This window comes from Tamandua tetradactyla, chromosome 3, assembly GCF_023851605.1.
Source record: "Tamandua tetradactyla isolate mTamTet1 chromosome 3, mTamTet1.pri, whole genome shotgun sequence".
In the NCBI taxonomy this organism is placed as follows: domain Eukaryota; kingdom Metazoa; phylum Chordata; class Mammalia; order Pilosa; family Myrmecophagidae; genus Tamandua; species Tamandua tetradactyla.
Genome location: NC_135329.1, coordinates 214943242 through 214964502, shown reverse-complemented (window position 1 = coordinate 214964502; position 21261 = coordinate 214943242). Strand labels below are relative to the sequence as shown.

Below are 21261 nucleotides of genomic sequence, written 5' to 3'. Positions count from 1 at the left end.
CCCCCATGTGTGTCTACTATAGACATCAACCTCAGCCCAGCTCAGAGCCATGTCCCCAAAGCAGGCACTGGAGTGCCGAGCAGCTCGGGGACTGCTCAGGCCGGAAAGGTGCCCACTTCACACCCGGACCCAGAGTGCAGAGCCCTACACCCCAACCGCCCCTGTGGCCTCAGAAGCAGGCCTGACCCAGATGGTTTCTGGAGGGCCTGGGGTGGAGAGGACACACCACACAGGAACCCAGGTCCCACCACGAATTCTGGATGAGCTGGGGCTTGCAATACATAACCTTTTGTGTCTTTTTCTTCTCTTAAAGAGAACAGAAGTCAGAGAAGCCCACAAGCATCCATAACCCCTACCTGCCTCCTCATGTGTAAAATGGGGCAACCGGAACCCCATGGGTGGGGCAGCCCAGGCCCATCAGCCAAGCTCAAGTGCCCAGAGTAGGATTTTTCTTTGTTGAGGAAAAACCCAAAACATTGCAAAGCAAACACAATTAACGTCTCATGAGTCAAAAGCTGCTCAAAATATAAAAAGAGAACTCACAAGACTAAGAAAAAAAAAACAACAAAACCTTTATTTACAACCGTGGGAGCCCCAGAGAAGTACACAGAACGCCTAACATGCGTGTAACGAGGGCCCCAGTGGACCTGTGCCCTCGGTGCCACGCTGGCCTCAGCGTCCTATCCGCACCAGCATCACCGTGACGTTGTCTGCCGAGCCCCGCTGCACCGCCTTGCTGGCCAGCCTGTTGCAGGCGGCTTCGTAGCGGGCATCGATGGCGGGCTTCCCTTCCCGGGTCTGGATCTTCTCGTCCTACCGGGAAAGGGGCATCACTGAGCAGGGTGAGCCTGGCCACCTGGCCAGGGCACCACTGCCAAGAATGAGAGAAGCACAACCTTGGCCAGGGAGGGCAGGACCAACAGTGACTGCACGCCCACTGGGCAGAGCTCACATGGGAACAAGTGTACCTGGCTTCCCCACAGACCAGGTGACAGGTTGGGAGAGGGGACAGGACAGGACAGGGGCACAGGACTTCTGCTTTCTAGACGCTACAGTGCAGACAGAGCAACGGGCACTTGCGTGGAAGGCTGCTCACCTCAAGGCAAGACAAGATGAAGTTCACGGCTTCTTCTGGGGTGAAGACCTTGAAGAGGCCATCACAGGCCAGCAAAATGAACCTACAGCACAGGGAGGAAGTAGAAGTGGGTTCTAGCAGCAAGCTGCAAAATAAAACAGCCCTGGCAAGGGGTAAGGTGAGTATATGTCCAGCTACTCAAAGGCTAGATTTTTATAAAACCAACTTAACTTCTGAGAGACAAAAGTGAAAATGATTTAAAAATACTCATAGTTGGGATGTATTATACATTGCAACTGGGGGGCTGCCCTTCTCTTCACCAACAAATTTAATTCTGATTAACTCCAAGCTCAGGTGCTGTTCTTTCTTCAACAAACTCAAGGAAAATCACCAAATAAAGTAATCTGGTGTCGCAGCAAATGTACACTGAGTTGACATCACCACGTGCATGGAGACACTTCCAAAAGCCATCAAGATGGGGAGGTAACAGGCCTGGTCTAGTCTGGGGCAGAACGAGGCATCTTTAGGAAGCCAGAGGAGGGGCTGGTGGGAAGCACGTCCTGAGATCCGGAGGTCAGCAAGGACAAGTTCACTGGAGCATGGAGACTGCGGAGAGGGGCTGAGAAGGGGCAGAGGCCAAAGCCAGGTATGCACCTATCCTCCCCGGACTGGGGGCCAGCAACCAGCCCGGGCTTGGGGAGGATGACACCCTGGCTGCAGCGGCCAGCAGAACCTTCTCACCTCCCCTATCGACTCGGTCCTGCGACTCCTGTACTCCTGAGCGTTTCCTTATTCTCCGTTCTGCCACTGCCTCAGTTCCGGCTCCCATCGAGCCAGGGCTACTGCCTCAGCTCCTGATGAGCCTCCCTGCCCTTCATGGCCTGGCCGTCAACAGTTCCTTGTTGAGGGCTTCCCTATAGGATGTGGTGCCCCACAGGGCCTGGCACAAGGGCCTAGGACAGGACTGCGCCACCCCACGCCTGGGAAAGGCTTGGTAAAAAAAACAGGAAGTCAGGAAATCAAGCTAGCTAGCGTGTGTGCACACGCCAGGGTTTTACCTGTCGTTGGGGGTCAGTTGGCAGCGTCTGATATCTGGCACGGAAGTGACCCCACAGCGCTTGTACTGCCCGTCCCCAATGGAGCGCGACACCTCAAGCACGCCCAAGACTCTCCCGTCCCTAAAATGAGGAGGACACGCTCAGGCTCCGGCTCAGAGGAACAGATGCACTGCACTTAGAGTCTGAAGTAGAGCATGGGACAGATGTGGGAGCTGCAGCCTTACGACGCAGCGTCCTGGACCAGCACCGACACCCTCTGGCCTGCAGGAGCATACAGAGCTGCCTGACTCTTAAGTGTCCAAGGCTCTTGACAACGCTCTGCCCTGGGGCCCGGGCCCAGCTGCACAGACATGGGGACGGTGGCCCCGAGGCTGCCAAGCACTGATGTGACACCCTAGTCCTGAGGCCCACACCCCAAAAATCTTGGCTGGACGGATGGGTCGGGCGCCTGGCGTGGGTAAGTGATTCAAGCATGTAGTTGGGTTCCAGAACAGCCTAGAGGGATGTTTGCATTTCCATCAAACCACCATGGGAGAGAGCCTGAAAGCGACGCTCCCTACAGTCCAAGGTGCATTTTTTTGACATCAGGTATGGGTGTGCTGTAACTGAACTACAACCAGCAGTATGCTACACAGCCTCGTACCTTTACACACTCCACTTCTGGACGAGGGGCTGGGGGAGCTGGGAAAGGACTATAAATGGGAGGGCATTGCCAAGGGAAACCCACCTGACTAGATTCCCCCAAGGCACTTGTGCTCCAGGCTCCACCGTGTCCTAAGACCCTCACCTGTAAACCCAGGGACGGCCATGCACTCTCCCCAGGGCCAAGGTAAGCGTCCTGGGGCAGAGGTCTTGCACCACTGAAGGTTTCCATGTCAGAGAACTGGAAGTGGTGTTGATGCTGTGCAGATGAGGCCTGGGCAGCAAACCCCTCTGTCTTGGAGGCGAAGTTCAACACACCCCTGGCCCTTTATCTCATCCCACGGAAACTGCTGGCTCAGTGGCTCGTGGGTCAATTACCCACACAAAGTCTTAAGTTTTTTTCCCCCAAAGACTTCTGCTGACATCTGTAGAGCCAAGGAAGCTTCCGGGATAAAGTTCTTTAAAACAAACAAGCAAGAGAAACCACAAAGTCCACCAAACTAACCTTGAAGACTGATACTGTAAACTGTGGGGGGGGGGGGTGTCTTTTAATAGCGGTGGGCTTTGGTATGGCCAAACTCAGCACAGAAAGCTCAGAGCAATTCCTAAGCCTGATGAAGAAGAACATGACCCACTGAGCCTGCCAGCTTTCGTTCGTGTTTCCTGGGCCACACCCCCCATGCAGAGTTGAAATCTCATATTCACCTTCCAGCTAACACGGTGAAGGGAGAAAGCACAGAGACGGGATTACTGACCCAGGAAAAGCCACTTCCATTTCAGGACCAGTTCACCCTGCCCACACCCAGTGCACTGACCTACCTGGGGCTGTGCATATGCGGATGCCTCAGCTCACAGAGCAAAGTCCCTGTCCAACTCTGAGCACCACATGAGCAAGTCCGCACCGCCTTGGCTCGGTGACGCTCCAGGGACAGCTCAGAGGAACCCCTACCAGCTAGTCTTGTCAGGATCAGCCACAGCAGACACGCAGGCTTTGTATTTCCCGGCCTGCTTTAGTCCTTTCTGAGAGCGACATTTCTAGCACATACCATGTACATGTCCAATTTCTTAGGACTTCTGCACTACTCTGGACAGAAGAGAAGGTTGTGTGTCTATAGCATCTTCTCCCCCAACAAACTGCTGAAAACTCACTCTCCTCCCCTCCCCTCATTCTTCCCCCAGGAGGGCACAGCTCTGAGTCTCGACCCCCAGCCAGTCTGGTGGCCCCTCAGGACCCGGCCTGGCTTGTGCAGGTGACTGAGATACACCCGAAGGCCCCAGGAGTCGGCAGGGCGGAGCCCCACTGGCCCCATCCAGAATAATGGGAAAAGCAAAGAGCCCCCGACTCCACGGCTGCAGTGAGCAGATGAACACATAACCCCGCAGCTCCACGCTGGCTCCCAAGGCAGGCAGGGAGGGGAAGAAACAGCAGTGAAAGAAAAACCCTAACTGCCACAATCCTGGGTGACTATGTTACTTTGCCAACTGACAATTAAAGAAAAGAAACAAACATTTAGTCTGACTGTTTTTAGAAGCAACCACAGTGCATCCCCTATTGATGAGAGGAAGCCTTCCTCCACTGAATGCCTGTTATTAAAGGTGGACCCAGAGTTAGAAAATCATCTTTTGCCAACACTAAAGAAAAAAAAAAAAAGGCTCGTGCAAGAATCCTTAAGGAATTCTGAAGCCATCAGGTGCAGGGCTGCTGGGAAACAGCACATTCACACGGTGTCAGAGTCTATCTCCCCACCGACTGCTTTTGCTGTGCAGGGAGCTGGGTGTCACCACGGCACTCAGCAGCACCAACGATCTGTGCATGCGGGTGAGGGACAATCAAGCGTGTGGCATTCCCTACAAAATACTTCTGCTAAGCACGGTTAATCTGAATTTAAAGAAGCCTTTAGCCCTCACTTCACTTTTCACTCACGTGAAAGAAAAACAACTTAAATGACCCCCAGGAAAGCAGGCAAACTGGGAAGATAGGTAATCCTCCTCAACAGCTGGCCAGGTCTATGAGACAAGTCAAAGTGGATGGAGAAAGGAGACCATTCTAGAGTAAAAGATGTAGACTCACATGTCAAGTGGGAATGTGTCCTGGATCCTGGCTTAAGATAAAAACACTCTGTGGACAACTGGGAAAACATGAACATGGACAGGATATCAGACAGACTAATATAATCTAACGAAGTATTTTCTTCTTAGGTGTGAGAAGGGTACCTGGTTATGCTGAGTAGGTCCCCAGGAGATGTGCCCATGAGCATGTAGGGGTAAAACGTCAGGATGTCTGTGGCTGACTTTCCAACAGTTCAGCCTGACAAACACAGACACATCACACAAAGCAAACCTGTTCCCTGCTGAACACAGGTGACAGATACTGAAATGTCTGCTTTACTATGTAAAAGCCTTTTCTGTAAGTTGGAGAATCTTAACAGAAGCGGGGGGAAAAGAAAACAGGGGGGATGAGCCCAGGCCCCCACCAGGAGGTCTGGACCACAGCCCAGATCTGCCAGCAGTACCTGAAACCACTTGCAGCCCCTCACCCAGCCCATACTGCCAAGGGAGACCTTAAGGCATCGGAGCACTGCTGTCTGCTAGGTGGGAGCCAGGAAGCAAGGAGAACTGCACACAGCCGACCTAACCTCCAACCATAAGACTCAACGTCAAAACCCTTCAAGGAGTTCAGGGAAAGTGGAATTCAACATTCTAAGGCAGCAGAGCTCAGGATGGCCTCCTCAGGCACCGACTGCAGGGCAGAGGATGGCCGGCTGGAGAGCAAGGCCCAAAACAGCAGGCCTGGAACCTGAGACCAAGCGTTATACAGATAGCTGTGCCTGGGCCCAAATCACCCCTCACCCTCGGAGGCGTTTCTGAACAAACTCCTAGCCCACCCAAACTGGAACTACTCTCCAGAGACCTGACTGCACCACTGGCTAGAATCAGTCTGCAACAGTAACGAGGACTTCTCCAAATCAAAGACGTGCTAACATTCTAAAGGACAAATAAATTCTGCCTTACATCAACATCTAGTGTCTCCAACAAAATAAAATTTTCATCATAAACTATAAAATGAACCAGAAAATGTCTGGACAGGAGATGATGCAACCCCCCAACAGGGATTCTCCTAAGGCCTAGAAAGACTCAAGGGCTCCTTTAGCACTTTCAAGAGAAAGGGCCAATGATAAGCCCGAGCAGGCATATGGTCTTCAGAGATTAGAGAAGGGAAGCGGAAGTGCTGGAGACAGAGCCAATGAAGACGTGGCCTCTGTGTCAAGCAGCTGTTTCCCAGAAAATGCAGAGGCAGTACACATGACAAACATTTGCCCACTTAACCACCTTAGATTTTCTCTGGAGAAGTCTCCTAAATCTATAGTTGTGATAAATGATACTTTTTATGGAAGTCCCAAGACACAGAAGACAGGCTTTGTGAACCTGAATTCGAGAGATTTTGTCCTTTATCAACTTCAGGGTGTTATGTGTATGTACACACTTTTTGCCCCCCTCTTGGACACGTACTATCCTACAACACTCATCCACACACTTCACCAGTTTCAGACCTCAGACAGAAGAGTCTTGTGGCATGCTAAGTTCTACTTCTCAGAGGTCTCCACGGTGCCATAGAAGCTTTTACCACGAACAGCCCTCCTTCCCTGGAGCTTCTGCTGGTCCCCAGGCTCATCCCTCTTGGTTACCTGACATTTCCTCCAGCCTTCTGTATCCTCATTCGCTCTTCATACTGGGTTGGATTATGCTCTTTGCTGAGGCTTAAGGCTGCATGTTTTTGACTCTCCTCATTGTAACGACACAGGATTGCCTGGGGAGACGGAGATTGTGACAGTCTTATAAAATTCAGTGAGTACAGCACCTAAAGTTACCAGCTGAAGAGAAAGGTTAACATTGGAGTTTCAGATTCGGCCTCCTGTTGACCAACTCCTAGCAAATAAAAACAAGTTCAGAGGGCCAAGCATCAAAGAAGTATCAAATCACAAAGCTGTGTCGTGGAAACATCAGTCTGGGAGAGAAGCCCTGGGATTTGTGCTCAACTCTTGGTGCAAATTTTGCTGGATGACCTTGGCCAGTCGCTCACCCTCTCTAGGCCATGGACTCTCATTTGTGAAATGAAAGGGAGGCACTAAATGAATACTGAAGCCCTTCCTGGCACTGCTATTCCATGAGTCTACAAGAGGCAAAGACGAGGGTGAGCAGAGGAAGGCTTGCATGCGTTCCCACCAGCTCCATGAGGGACATGTGCCTTGTCTCCTTCACAGAGGAGGGCCATGAGGCCAGAGAAGTGATGTGCCTGAAGTCATACAGCAGGAACAGGATGCAAATGTGAATCGGACTCCAAAGTCATTTTAATTTTGTTTTTGCTAATTTTATCATGCTGTATTTTTTCACTGTGGTAATATAAATGACATAAAATTTGCCATTTTAACCATTTTGAAGTGTATAATTCAGTGGCATAATTATAGTCACAAAGTTGTGCTACCATCACCACTATCCATTACCAAAACTTTTTGATCACCTTAAAATACAAACCCTGCCCTTTAATCAATAATCCATTTCCCTCCCCCCGGTAACCTCTAACCTACTTTGTTTCTAAGAACTTATTTATTCTAGATATTTTATGTAAGTGGAAACATACAGTATGTGTCCCTGGCTTTTTTTTTCACTCAGAATAATGTTTTCAAGGCTCGTCCTTGAAACATGTTGCCGCATGTCTCAGAATCTCATTGCTTTTTATGGCCAAATGGAATTCCATTGTATGTATATTTCACATTTTATTTATCCCTTCAACTGTCAATGGGCACTCAGGCTGTTTCCACCATTTTGCTGCTACGAACAAGTCCGTGTTTTCAGTCCTTTGTGTCTATTCCTTGGAGTGGATTGCCACAAGGCATGGTACTGCTGTGTTTAACTTTCCAAGGAACCACCAAACTGTTATCCACAGCAGCTGCATGCGTTACACTCTCACCAGCAACGCACCAGGGTTCCAATTTCTCTAAATCCTCCCAACCTGTGTTTCCTGTTTTTTCAGGAATAGCCATCACAGTGGGTGTGAAATGACATCTCGTGGTTTTGATTTGCATTTCCCTGATGGCTACTGATGTTGGGATTTTTTCTTGTGTTTACTGGCCCTTTCTTTTCTTGTGTTTACTTGTGTATACCATCTCTAGAGAAAGGTCTATTCAAGTCCCTGCTCATCTCCTAACTGGGTTATCTATCTTTTTGTTGCTCAGACTCATGCTATTTTGAAATCATTAGAAATAATAATCTACTTGAGGAGCAGCAGAAATTAAAGCCCACTCGGGCGGGGGCTGACACCCACTGTGCTCATGGCTGTGCCCCCAGGGCTTGGCATTCATTTTCTTGAATACATGAATAAATCATCCCCAAAACAGCAGAGACTGGGGACAGCTATCTCCAGGTCTGAAGATGCTATTCACTGAGGAAGGAGCAACTTTGTTACTGTGACTGCGGAAGAGGCAGGAGGTACTGGCTTTGATGGTGGTGCTGGTTGTGTGGCCCCTCCAGGGGAGGAGGGACTGAAGCCACTATTCTGAAGCTGAATCAATTCCCTACAACAGTGACTGGGCTCACAGGCTGTCCCTGGTGGGAAATGACACCATGGATTTTCCTCTTGGGCGATGGGGACTGAATTCAATGAGTAAATGACTAGCTACCTACTACTTTTCTAGCAACGGCTTCTGGGTTATTCAAAATCAGAATGATTATGAGAGGAGACAGTTAATACTTCCTATTCTTTACTGTTCGAGGTCAGAAAAGCGAAGTTAAAGAGTATCTAAGCTACTTGCAAACCGATTAAATCCTGACCCACGGCACCAACGAGATGGAGCACACACTGAGGGAGGACGAAGATCTTGGGAAAATAGCAAAAGAGGTCTGTCACCGGATATGTTCTCAGAGAACAACCTACCTCAAATTTAGCAGCTCTTCCCCTAGAGGGAGGCCCCGAAATTAAACTATAGCAGAACAAACTGCAACAACCCCACAAGAACAGAGACTTTCACCCAACCATCACCATCTTAACCATCTTCAGCCAGCCCCAGCTACGCTGTCCCCATAACACCTGCTCCGCTCTGAGTGGGGTCCCCGAGCCACGCACCCGACTATCCCCGAGGTTGGCAATGTAAAGAACGTTGTCTACAGCCAGGACACAGGTGGCAGTGGACCCATCTTTCCAGGCAGGCTTCCTGGGGAGAAACATATCAGAAATGCGTCAGCACCAGCAAGCCAGCACTTTGAGACCATCTCCCCGAATCAAAAGGAAAATGTCTTATACACTAAAATGAGCTTTTCCCTTACGACTTCCTTTTCTTTGGATTCACATTTAGCTCACGATTGTGAGTGCTTACTCAAGGACAGGCATTTTTAGGACAGTGAGCATTTTAGTATTAAATCACGTCAGAAGACCCAACACCCATCAGAAGAATATACACCCCGACTCGTACTACTTCATCTAGTTGTACTCACTGGCTTGAAGCTTGTTTAAGGAACTCTTCATCAGTATGCTTAAAAGTATCCAAAAGGCATCTCTTCACGGTTTTCTCTACACTGATTCCATCTCCTGTTTTGTAAGGACCGGAAGGAAACAAGCTCTCAGGGAGGGAAGATCAGCATCCTCCCACTGCCACTTTATTTCGCAGTATTATTTGCCCATCAATTGATTTCTTTTTTTAATTCTTTTTTTTTTTGTATGTGGTATGGCAGGATCACATTACTTTTCCATGTGAGTATCCTGTTATTACAGCACCATTTGTTGAATTTTTGTTTGCTTGTTTTGGGGAAGTGCCTGGATCAGGAATTGAACCTGGGTCTCCCACGTGGCAGGTGAGACTTCTACCACTGAACTACTCTTGTATGCCCTGCCCACCCCCAACAATTGATTTCTAAGATGACTAAAAACAATCTACATTTCCTGACCTGTAAGACAATGCCATTTGTGTTTGGTCTTACTAGTTTCTTTTTTTTTTCACATGGGCAGGCACCGGGAATCGAATCCAGGTCTCCAACATGGCAGGTGAGGACTCTGCCTGCTGAGCCACCGTGGCCCACCCAGTCTTACTAGTTCCTCAAGAGTGAAGGTAAGATACTCACTTGTATTCAAAGACAATTTAGTAAGGGGCCAATCACTCAGGGATGTGAGAAGGACCAGACTGCCACTGTAAGGCAGTCACAGCTGGGAGTCTCCAAGTCCACGGATGTCTGCCACATTCTTTTAAGAATTACTCATGACTCTCTGTTACAGCCAGAGTGATGTGTCTTATTGATGCATAATAATCACCCAAAAGCAAAAACCAGAATGACTACTAATAGATTTGGTTCTAATCTCACCTTTAGGAAATTTCCTGATTAAGTTCTGATGCAAATTCTGTGCGGCAAATTTTGAGGCTCGGATCCCTCCATGTCCATCGAAAACAGCAAAATAGGAAACCCGAGTACTGAAGAATGAATAGAGAGTCGATGAAATTCTCACAGCAAAGACTACAACTCCCATTAGCGTGTCTAAATCTCATCTCAAACACTGAGAATAAGACAGTATAAGAAAACCAATCATGTTGTCATGAATGGAAAAAAAAAGATGTAACATTAACTAAGATAAATATTTAAGTAATTTTCACAGCATTTAAAAATTCACTGTCAAAAACCTACATTTGTTTTAAAAAATCAAGACAATCTGTTAACTCTGACTTTTCACTGAAGATAAAGAAACTGAAATTCAGAACTTTTCTATTTAAATCAAATTTAATTTTAAACATTAATCTATAGATTAACAGTTACTGATCCAAGATAGTCAAAACTCTATAAGAGCAGGGGAGAAGTTCCAGAATTTTCACTCAAACTTTGACTGATAGCTCATTTTTAAAGCCTATCTTATCAGTCTTATTCCTATCCTCCTTTTAAGTTTTGCCATGAAATTCCTATATATGAAACAAATGACATTAAATAATAAACTGTTTCAAGAACAAAAGAACAAAAACAGCTATGAGAAATGACGTTCATTCAAAGTGTCCTTTCATCCATCAGTCCAAACTGCCCCTTTTCAAACTTTTTTGGAAATCTTCTTCAATTTAGAACATTATGAGTGATGAGGAAATCAATCTCTTCTAGTTTATAATTTAGAACTTTTATTTTATCGTCTGGGGTTTGCCAGGTATGGTATAGTGTTGCCAGCTTCCCAATTAACTCTATCCCCAAAGGATCTGCCTGCCTGAAGTTAAGTAGTTATCAAACCAAATGTGACCATTATCTATTTAGGATGTTACATTTTAACCCCATGATAACCACAAGGAAAACAGATGAAAAATATATTCAGGTAGAAATGAGAAGGCACTCTAAAGGTACAACACAAAAAAGCAAATTAATATAAAAGTAGGCTTTCATGGAAGTGAGAAACAAAAAAATCGTGCAAGACAAATGCTAAACAGCAAAATGACAGAAGAAAATCCTGTATTATCAGTAGTAACTTAAATGTAAATGAATAAACTCTCTAGTCAAAAGGCAGAATCCATAAAACATGACCCAAATAAAGGCTGTCTGACTGTCTACAAGAGACTCATCTTAAAGACACAAGTAGGTTGAGGGTGAAAGGATGGGAAAAATACACAATGCAAGCAGTAACCAAAAGAAAACTGGGGTGGTTCTACTAATATTAGATAAAATAGTAGACTTTAAGTCAAAAGCAGTTACAAAGGGTAAAGAGGTCATTATATACTGATATAATGGACAATTCAACAGGAAGATGTAACAATTATAAATATGTATATGTATGTACCTAACAGGAGAGTCCCAAAATATATGAAGCAAATACTGGCGGAGCTGAAGGGAGAAACTGATGGTTCTACACTAATAGCAGGAGACTTGAACACCCCACTCTCCATAATGGATAGAACATCTAGTCCAAAGATCAATAAAGAACTACAAGACTTGAATGATATACTAAACAAACTAGACCTAACAGATGTATATAGAACACTTCACCCAACAGAAACAGAAAACATGTTCTTTTCGAGTGCACATGGATCATTCTCCAGGATATGTTGGGTCTCAAGAGTCCCTATAAATTAAAAAATACCGAAATCAACCACAATGAGATATCATCTCACACCCACCAGAATGGCCATTATCAACAAAACAGAAAATGACAAGTGCTGGAGAGGATGCGGAGAAAGAGGCACACTTATCCACTGTTGGTGAGAATGTCAAATGGTGCAACCACTGTGGAAGGCAGTGTGGCGGTTCCTCAAAAAGCTGAATATAGAATTGCCATACGACCCAGCAATACCATTGCTAGGTATCTACTCAAAGGACTTAAGGGCAAAGACACAAACGGACATTTGCACACCAATGTTTATAGCAGCGTTATTTACAATTGCAAAGAGATGGAAACAGCCAAAATGTCCATCAACAGACGAGTGGCTAAACAAACTGTGGTATATACATACGATGGAATATTATGCAGCTTTAAGACAAGATAAACTTATGAAGCATGTAATAACATGGATGGACCTAGAGAACATTATGCTGAGTGAGTCTAGCCAAAAACTAAAGGACAAATACTGCATGGTCCCACTGATATGAACCGACATTCGAGAATAAGCTTGGAATATGTCATTGGTAACAGAGACCAGCAGGAGTTAGAAACAGGGTAAGATAATGGGTAATTGGAGCTGAAGGGATACAGACTATGCAACAGGACTAGATACAAAAGCTCAAAAATGGACAGCACAATAATACCTAATTGTAAAGTAATCATGTTAAAACACTGAATGAAGCTGCATCTGAGCTATAGGTTTTTTTGTTTGTTTGTCTGTTTGTGTCTTTTTTTTTTTTTTACTATTATTATTTTTTTCTCTATATTAACATTCTATATCTTTTTCTGTTGTTTTGCTAGTTCTTTTCCTGAATCGATGCAAATGTACTGGGAAATGATGATCATGCATCTATGTGATGATGTTAAGAATTACTGATTGCATATGTAGAATGGAATGATTTCTAAATGTTGTGTTAATTTCTTTTTTTTTCTTTAATTAATAAAAAAAATATATAGGACTATACAATACAAACAAGAACTCCTAATGTCAACTCTGGACTATAGTTAATTAGTGTAATTATAATAATAATCTTTCATCAATTGAAACAAATGTACCACAGTAATGCAACCACTCCCCTGTGTATGGGAATTTTGGTTGTTTTCAATATTTTGCAATTACAAAAATTGCTGCAGTGAATAATCTTGAGCATATGGGTTTGCGTGTCTGTGTGTGTATATGTGTGTTGTTGAAGGTTTGTCTTCAATTGCTGGGTCATAGTTTTGTCAGGTATTGTCAAATTTCCCTCCAGAAGGACTGTATCAGTTTGCGTTCCTATTGTCAATGTATGAAAGTGCCTATTTTCCCAGAGCCTCACCAACAGAATGTATTGTCATCCTTTTAAATTTTGCCAATCAAGTATGTGTGAGTTTGAATATTTTTATATCTTTTTTTGTGAATTGTCTGTTCATGTATTGTTTTTCCATTTTTCTGTGGGGTTTTGATCCTTTTGTCCCTCAAATAAAAATTAATTGTGGTAACATAAAAAAAAAAAAAAAAAAACAAAACCTGAAATCATAGCATATATATTCTCCAACCACAACTGTGCAAAGCTAGAAATCAATAACAGGGAGAAATGGAAGATTTCCTTATATAATATGGAAATTAAAGGTTAAAGAAGAAATCAGAAGTGAAATAAAGAAATATCTTGAGGCGAATGAAAATGAAAATACACCATGCCAAAACTTATGGGATGCAGTGAAGGCAGTGCTCAGAGGGGAATTCAGAGTTCTAATTGCTTATATTAAAAAAGAAGAAAGACTTCCAATCAGAGACCTAACATCAAAACTGGAAGAACTAGGAAAAGAAGAGTAAGCTAAACTCAAAATAAGCAGAAGGAAGGAAATAAAGATTATAGCAAAGATAAATGAAACAGAAAACTACAAAAATAGGATCAACAAAACCAAAACCTGGCTCTTTGAAAAGATCAATATAATTTAGTTAGATTGACAGAAAAAAAAAGAGAAAGGATACAAATAATGAAAACAAAAAGGAGGACATTACTACTGACCCGACTGAAATTAAAAAGAACTATAAAAGGATACTATAAACTGTACACCAATAAATTAGTTAACTTAGATGAAATGGACGAATTCTTTGAAATACACAAACTACCTACACTGACACAAGAAGAAATCGAAATCTCAGCAAACCAATTACTACTAAAGAGACTGAATCAGTAATCAAAAACCTCCCAACAAAGAAAGCTCCAGACCAGATGGCTTCACAGGGGAATTCTACAAAACATTCTAAGACTTAACTCCAATTCTGCTCACACTCTCCCAAAAAAAACTGAAGAAGAGAGATCACTCCCTAACTCATTCTATGAGGCCAACATCACCCTCATACCAAGGCCGGATAAAGATACCACAAGAAAAGAAAACTACAGCCAATATCTCTTATGAATATAGACGTAAAAATCCTCATCGAATTGCTAGCAAACCAAATACAAGAGCATATTAAAATAATTATACACACACGAGCAAATGGATTTATCCCTGGTATGCAAGGTTGGTTCAACATAAGAAAATCAATTAATGGAATACACCATATTAACAGAACAAAGGAAAAACATAATCAATTCAACTGATGCAGAAAAGGCATCTAACAAAATGCAGCACCCTCTCTTGATAACACTTAGAACATTAAGAATGGAAGGAACTTTCCTCAGCATGACAAACGGCATATATAAAAAGCCCACAGCTAACATCATACTCAATGGTGAAAGGCTGGAAGCTTTCCCTCTGAGATTAGGGACAAGACAAGATGCCCACTGTCACCACTGTTATTCAACATTATAATCTGAAGTTCTTGCCATAATAATTAGGCAAGAAAAAGAAATAAAAGGAATCCAAACTGGAAAGGAAAAAGTAAAACTTCCTGATTTGCAGATGACATGATTCTATTTACAAAAAGTCCTGAAAAATCCGTAACAAAGCTCCTAGAGCAAATAAATGAATTCAGAAAAGTGGCAGGGTACAAGATCCACACCCAAAAATCCAGTAGTGTTTCTATACATAAACAATGGACAATCAGAAAAAGAAATCAAGAAAAAACTCCATTCACAACAGCAACTAAAAGAATCAAATATCTAGGAATAAACCCAACCAAGGATATAAAAGACTAGTACACAGGAAATTACAAAACATTACTTGCTAGAAGAATTTAAAGATCTAAATACATGGAAGGATATTCGGTGTGCATGGATTGTAAGACCAAATTTCACTAAGATGTGAATACTACCAAAAGCAATTTAGATTCAATGCAATCTCAATCAAAATTCCAACAACTTTCTTTGAAGAAATGGAAAAACCAATCATGAAATTTACATGGAAGCATAAGAGGCCAAAAACAGCTAAAGCCATCTTGAAAAAGAAAAATGGATTGGGATGATTCACACTTACTAATCTTAAAAATTACAAAGCCACAGTAATCCAAATAGCATGGTACTGGCAGCAGACAGACATATATATAGGCTGATGCAGGAGAACTGAGATCTCAGCAATCAACCCTCACATTTATGGCCAGATGATTTTTGACAAGAAGGTAAAGACTACTCACTTGGGAAAGAACAGCCTCTTCAACAAATGGTACTGGGAAAACTGGATCCCCATTTGCAAAAAAATAAAAGGAAGACTCCCAGGTCACATCATATACAAAAATCAACTAAAAATGGATCAAAGGCCTTAATATAACAGCTAAAACTATCAAACTCCTAGAAGAAAATGTAGGGAAGTATATTCAGGACCCTGTGTTCGGCAATGATTTCTAAGATTTTACACCCCAAGCACAGGCAACAAAAGAAAAAATATATATAAATGGGAACTCATCAAAATGAAAAACTTTTGCACCTCAAAGGACTTGATATCATGAAAGAAAAATGACAGTCTACACAATCAGAGAAAATATTTTGAAACCACATATCTGACAAGAGATTCACATCAAGAAAACATAAAAAAATCCTTTTGGTGAGAATGGGGAGAAATTCAACTCCCCCAAGTTGAATTCTTGATATTCTCTCACAAGCAGTGTGGACAACCAAAGCTATAGGCTGAGCCCCGTCTTGGGGTTTGTTCATATGAAACTTAACCCCAAAAAGGATAGGTCAAGTCTACTTAAAATTTAGGCCTAAGAGTCACCCCCAAGAGAGCCTCTTTTGTTGCTCAGATGTGGCCCCTCTCTCCAGCCAACACAACGAGCAGTCTCACCACCCTACCCCTCTACGTGGGACATGACTCCCAGGGGTCATGTGGACCTTCCTGGCAATGTGGGACAGAGATCTTGGAATGAGCGGACACTCGGCATCAAGGGATTGAGAAAAACCCTAGAATGAGCTGAGACTTAGCATCAAGGGATTGAGAAAACCTTCTCGACCAAAAGGGGGAAGAGGGGAATGAGACAAAGTGTCAATGGCTGAGAGATTCCAAAGAGTGGAGAGGTTATCCTGGAGGTTATTCTTATGCATCAAGTAGATATCATCTTGTTATTCAAGATGTAATGGAGAGGCTGGAGGGAACTGTCTGAAAATGTAAAGCTGTGTTCCAGTAGTAGCCATGTTTCTTGAGGATGCCTGAATAATGATACAGCTGTCACAATGTGACTGTGTGATTGTGAAAACCTTTTCTCTGATGCTCCTTTTATCTACCTGGTCAACAAAGGAGTAGATCATACGGAATAAAAAAAAATAATAGGGAGAACAAATGCTAAAATAAATTTAGTTTGAAATGCTAGTGATCAATGAAAGCGAGGGGTAAGGGGTATAGTAGGTATACTTTTTTTTTTCTTTCCTGTGTTCGTTTTATTCCTTTTTCTACTGTCTTTTTATTTCTCTTTCTGAATTTATGCAAATGTTCTAAGAAATGATGAATATGCAACTAAGTGATGATATTGTGAATTACTGATTATGTATGTTGCTTTATTTTATTTTTTAATTAATAAATTAAAAAAAAAAAAAAGAAATCCTTCAACTTAAGAAAAAGACAAAACAATCCAACTTTTTTGTTTTCATGAGCAGGCTCTGGGAATTGAACCCAGGACAATCCAGTTTTAAAATGGGCAAAAGGCATCTCCCCAAAGATACACAAATGGCCAGAAAACACATAAAAAGGTACTCAACATCACTGACCATCAGGGAAATGCAAATGAAACACCATTTTACACCCATCAGAATGGTTGCTATTAAAAAAAACAAAACAGAAAATAACAAGTGTTGGAGAGGATGCAGAGAAATAGGAACACTCATTCATTGCTGGTAGCAGTGGAAAATGGTGCACCTGTGTGGAAAACAGTTTGGCAGTTCCTCAGAAAACTAAGTAGAGACTACCGGATGACTTGGCAATCCCACTACTAGATATATACCCACAAGAATTGAAAGCAGGGGCTCGAACAGTTATCTTAACACCAGTGTTCATAGCAGCATTATTCACAATTGCCAGAAGTTGGAAGCACCCAAGAGACCATCAACAAATGAATGGATAAACAAAATGCAGTATATACACATGATGGACTATTATTCATCTATAAAGAGCTATGAGGATGGTGCAACTGTGGTGTGGTGGCAGAATTCTCGCCTGCCGTGTCAGAGACCCGGGTTTGATTCCCGGAACCTGCCCAAGCCAAAAAAAAAGCAATGAAGTCCTGATACACTCACTAACATGGGTAAACCTCGATGATATCAAGTTGAGTGAAATAAGCCAGACACAAAAGGACAAATATTGTATGAGCTCATTGATTTGAAACAATTAGAATAAGCAAATTCAGAGTCAGAATCTAGAATATAGGTTACCAGGGAATAGGGTAGGATATGGATGGAAAGTTAAGGTTTAAAATGTATAGGGTTCCTGTTTGTAATGCTGGAAATGCTTTGGTAAAGGATGATGGTGATGGTAGCATAATCTTGTGAATGCAATTAACAACACTAAAGTACTTATTTGAATGTAATTACTATATAGGGTAACAATAAAAATTAAAAAAACAAAACAAAACAAAAACAGATCTACACTACACAACCCTGAACCCTAGGTTAAACAAGAGACTCTACCTACTAGTACAACTGTTAAAATGCTATCATCAATTCTAACAATGTCCCACACCTTTGCAAGGTGCTGGTGGGGGTGGTACGTGGGAATCCTGTATTTTATGCATGCTTGTTCTGTAAGCCCAATCTTATCCTCTAGTTAAAAAAACCAGTTTGAGGAACACCTGGTCTTGGTTAAGTGGGGGCAGTGCCATGGCAGTGTGTGTGTCCACAAGGCCCCTGCATGACCAGCTGCTCTGAAGGGGCCATCGCCCCTTCTGGCTTGCCTCATCTTCACGATTAGGCCTCATCTACCAGACAAATTCCACGAGCACCACCAGCTCCAGCACTCTATGTTAATGACCAACTGGGGACCACTTAGATCCCACTTCTGGTTGCTTTTTCTCCGTTCCTAAAAGTTTATGCAGTAGGCTTCACTGTAGTTTGCATAGTTGCAGGGAATTCTTCACTGTCTTTCTTTCCCTTTATGCCACTTCGGCTCTTCTGCCTTCTCTCTGGGCTCTGAGTATCTGTACTAGCGCTCCCTTTTCACCCTTCACTGTCTTCCCTGGTAGTTTCCAGCTCTTCTAGGCTATGCTTCCACTTGAGAATCACTTCCCATTTGGCAGGGTTTCTCAGTTTCAGCACTAATGGCATTGGGGCTGGGAAATTCCTTGTCGTGGGGGCTGACCTGGGCATTTTAAGATGTTTGGCAGATTCCTGGCCTCTACCTACCAGATGCCAGGAGCAAACCCCCACCCCTGTTGTGACAACCAAAAATGTCCCAGGCATCGCCAAATATCCTCTGGGGGGCAGGGGAGCATATTAAGTTCCCCCCTAGCTGAGAACCCCTTATGTAAAACCAAGCAACTCAAGTGACAAATCAATCAAATAAATACAAACTGGACAAGGTCTGAATCTCCAGTCAGCAAAGAGGAGCACTTCGTGAGACAGGCTGGGGTGCGGCCACTCACATGAGGGACGACGGGGGCCTGCACTCCTCGGTGATGTCGTTCAGGATGACGTGGGCATCCTGCATCTCCTCCCGCTCCCCTTTCCGCTCAGCCACGTAGCCTTTCAGACCGAAGATCACAGAGGAGGCTGAGGAAGAGAACAAAAAGCCAATACAAAACTGTGCCCTTTCCCTGGAAGCCCTAGTCCCAGAGCAAACAAGAGGGAACTACGGCTGTTTGACTGAGCAACGGTCTAATAGTGCAAAAAATAGGCAAGAGCCCCAGAAGTCAGTAGTTGATCCCTAATGCCTTGTCAGACACACTGAAAATATGTATTTTCCATGCTTAAAGCAGGTGAAGAATGTGAATGAATAAGATTAGTTGCTTTCACTTTAACAAAGGAAAAGGGTAACAGAGTCCACTGTGGGTGCAGAAATCCGGTTTATTTAACTCTGGGGCTAGCTGAAGCTCATTTCTGATGCCAAGAGCCAGGTAAATAATAAAACCAATACTTGTGGAAGAGCTGTCCTGCTGGTTAGCAGAACGCTAGTTTCTAATGGCAGCACAAGCCCAGTGGAAGACACTTCATAGAGCAGAGTGAGAGGCGGCCTTGTGTGCAGATCTCACACGCATCCTACCACTTTTTTCTCTGAGGTTATTCCTAGCAAAGGACAAAGTAGTTTCATTTACTGAACGAAAATCCACAAGCAGTTCTCTTTAGTCAGCACTTTCAATTCTCTTTTCTACCAACTCTGACAAGTTACAGAACTACAAATTTCATCTGATTTTAGAAGCTGCTAACTCACAGAATTCAAAGTGTTAACAGAAATGAGTGAAGGCAGGAGTCAGAGAGAAACAGTGTGATCAATAAACCATCTGATCACTGCAGATGCTACATAAAAGCTACATGCTACATAAAAACTACAGAGTACTTTTACTCTGGAGGAAAAAATATTGGTTTTCCGCCTGACAAAGAGAAGGTCAGAGATGCACATAGAAAATGAAATGGGAAAGAACGTAGAGGTAAACTTGGAAATTTGTTCACAGAAAATGTACCCTAACCCCTTTCTTATATATAGACATAAAAAGGAAGTAATCTAACTAGAAAGATGAACTTGTTTTTGCTCTGGGTTGTTTAAAATATGAAGTCTAATACATTTGTTTTCAAACTGTCTGAAAACCTTTACAAACTTTCTTTTCCACAAGCTCTTCACTGCCATTCTTCTCTTCTTCGGAGGTTTTTCTCTTTGCTCCTTTCCCTTCATTCTTTACCATCTGGGGTTCTGGAGTAGCAAGAGAACCTGAAAATAAATAAAGTAAAAGCCAGACAGAAACATAGCTGTAGACAGAAAAGGCCAGCAGACCAGGCTCCATCCCAGCCCTCTGAAACAGAATACCATTTTAAGCAGGATCGGCGAACAAGGCAGGCACTGTGACAGGCTCTGCCCTGCCCTTGAAGGGGAGGGCGGTGCTCAAAACTGCACGTGGGGGGCACCAAACACAAGTTCCCAAGTCAGGCTGACCAGGAAGTAACTTGAGAGAGGTTGCTAAGTGGAAAATTATACATACTTATTCTGGGGCTTTAACAAACACAAGATGTTTTAAGCTCACAGGCCCTTAGTAATAAATAGGGAGGTTTTAAAAAAATCTGCAAACAAATTGAAGGGTCCTAGACAAATGAAAAAGTCACAACTGACAAAAAAGGCTTAAATTGAGTTATAGGCTTTAAGAACTGTTTAAATCCGGAAAGGAAAAAGACGGTGGCTGAACCTGTTCCACTTGCTGAGTGCAGTTTGTACTCAAAGCCAGAGCTACCGGCACCAGTGGTGAATAAGAGGTATAGGTATGGCTTTGGAAAGAAATAAGTCGAGGTGTAAACCCCAGTTCTGCCCTTCAGAAGAGGTGTGACCTTATGGAAGTTACCTAACCTTCCTGCTTCAGCCTCTTCATCAGTAACTGATAGTTAGGTTCAGGTGTCAACTTGACCAGGTGATGGTGCCCAGTTGTTCTGTGGCTGCGGACTTAAATCATCAGCATGTGAAATTCATCTATGGCTGATTCTATCTGCAGTCAGCTAAGGGGCATGCCTTCCGCCATGAGTGAGGATTAAAAGGAGAGGTCAGAAGAGAGAGGAAGAACTCAGTACAGCCCCGCACAACAGCTCAGGGCTCAGAACTGGCTCAGACCCAGATGTCTGAAGATGCAGAACGGAAAGCCCTTTGAACCCTGAACCGGAGGGAAGCCCAGCAGATGTTGCTATGTGCCTTCCCGTGTGACAGAGGAACTCAGATGAAAGCTAGCTGCCTTTCCTCTGAAGAACAGTAAATCCGTAACTAGACAAATCCCCTTTATAAAAGCCAGTCCATTTCCAGAGTATTGCATTCCGGCAGCCTTAGCAAACTAAAACAGT

At 43.6% G+C, this 21261-nt stretch overlaps 1 protein-coding gene across 2 annotated transcripts in view; it reads right to left on the bottom strand.

Moving 5' to 3' along the window:
• Positions 1 to 548: 548 nt before the first annotated feature.
• ILKAP (ILK associated serine/threonine phosphatase) overlaps positions 549 to 21261 on the bottom strand; it is a 33258-nt gene continuing 12545 nt past the window's right edge. For both annotated transcript variants that reach the window (XM_077155552.1, XM_077155553.1), the window contains 9 exons: positions 20033 to 20152; positions 18873 to 18999; positions 10126 to 10232; positions 9265 to 9358; positions 8897 to 8984; positions 6462 to 6583; positions 2134 to 2253; positions 1097 to 1178; positions 549 to 813 (listed from right to left, as the gene is read on the bottom strand). In XM_077155552.1, the coding sequence (XP_077011667.1) occupies positions 673 to 813; positions 1097 to 1178; positions 2134 to 2253; positions 6462 to 6583; positions 8897 to 8984; positions 9265 to 9358; positions 10126 to 10232; positions 18873 to 18999; positions 20033 to 20152 (1001 nt within the window). In that variant the 3' untranslated portion in view covers positions 549 to 672. The remainder of the gene's footprint in view (positions 814 to 1096; positions 1179 to 2133; positions 2254 to 6461; positions 6584 to 8896; positions 8985 to 9264; positions 9359 to 10125; positions 10233 to 18872; positions 19000 to 20032; positions 20153 to 21261) is intronic.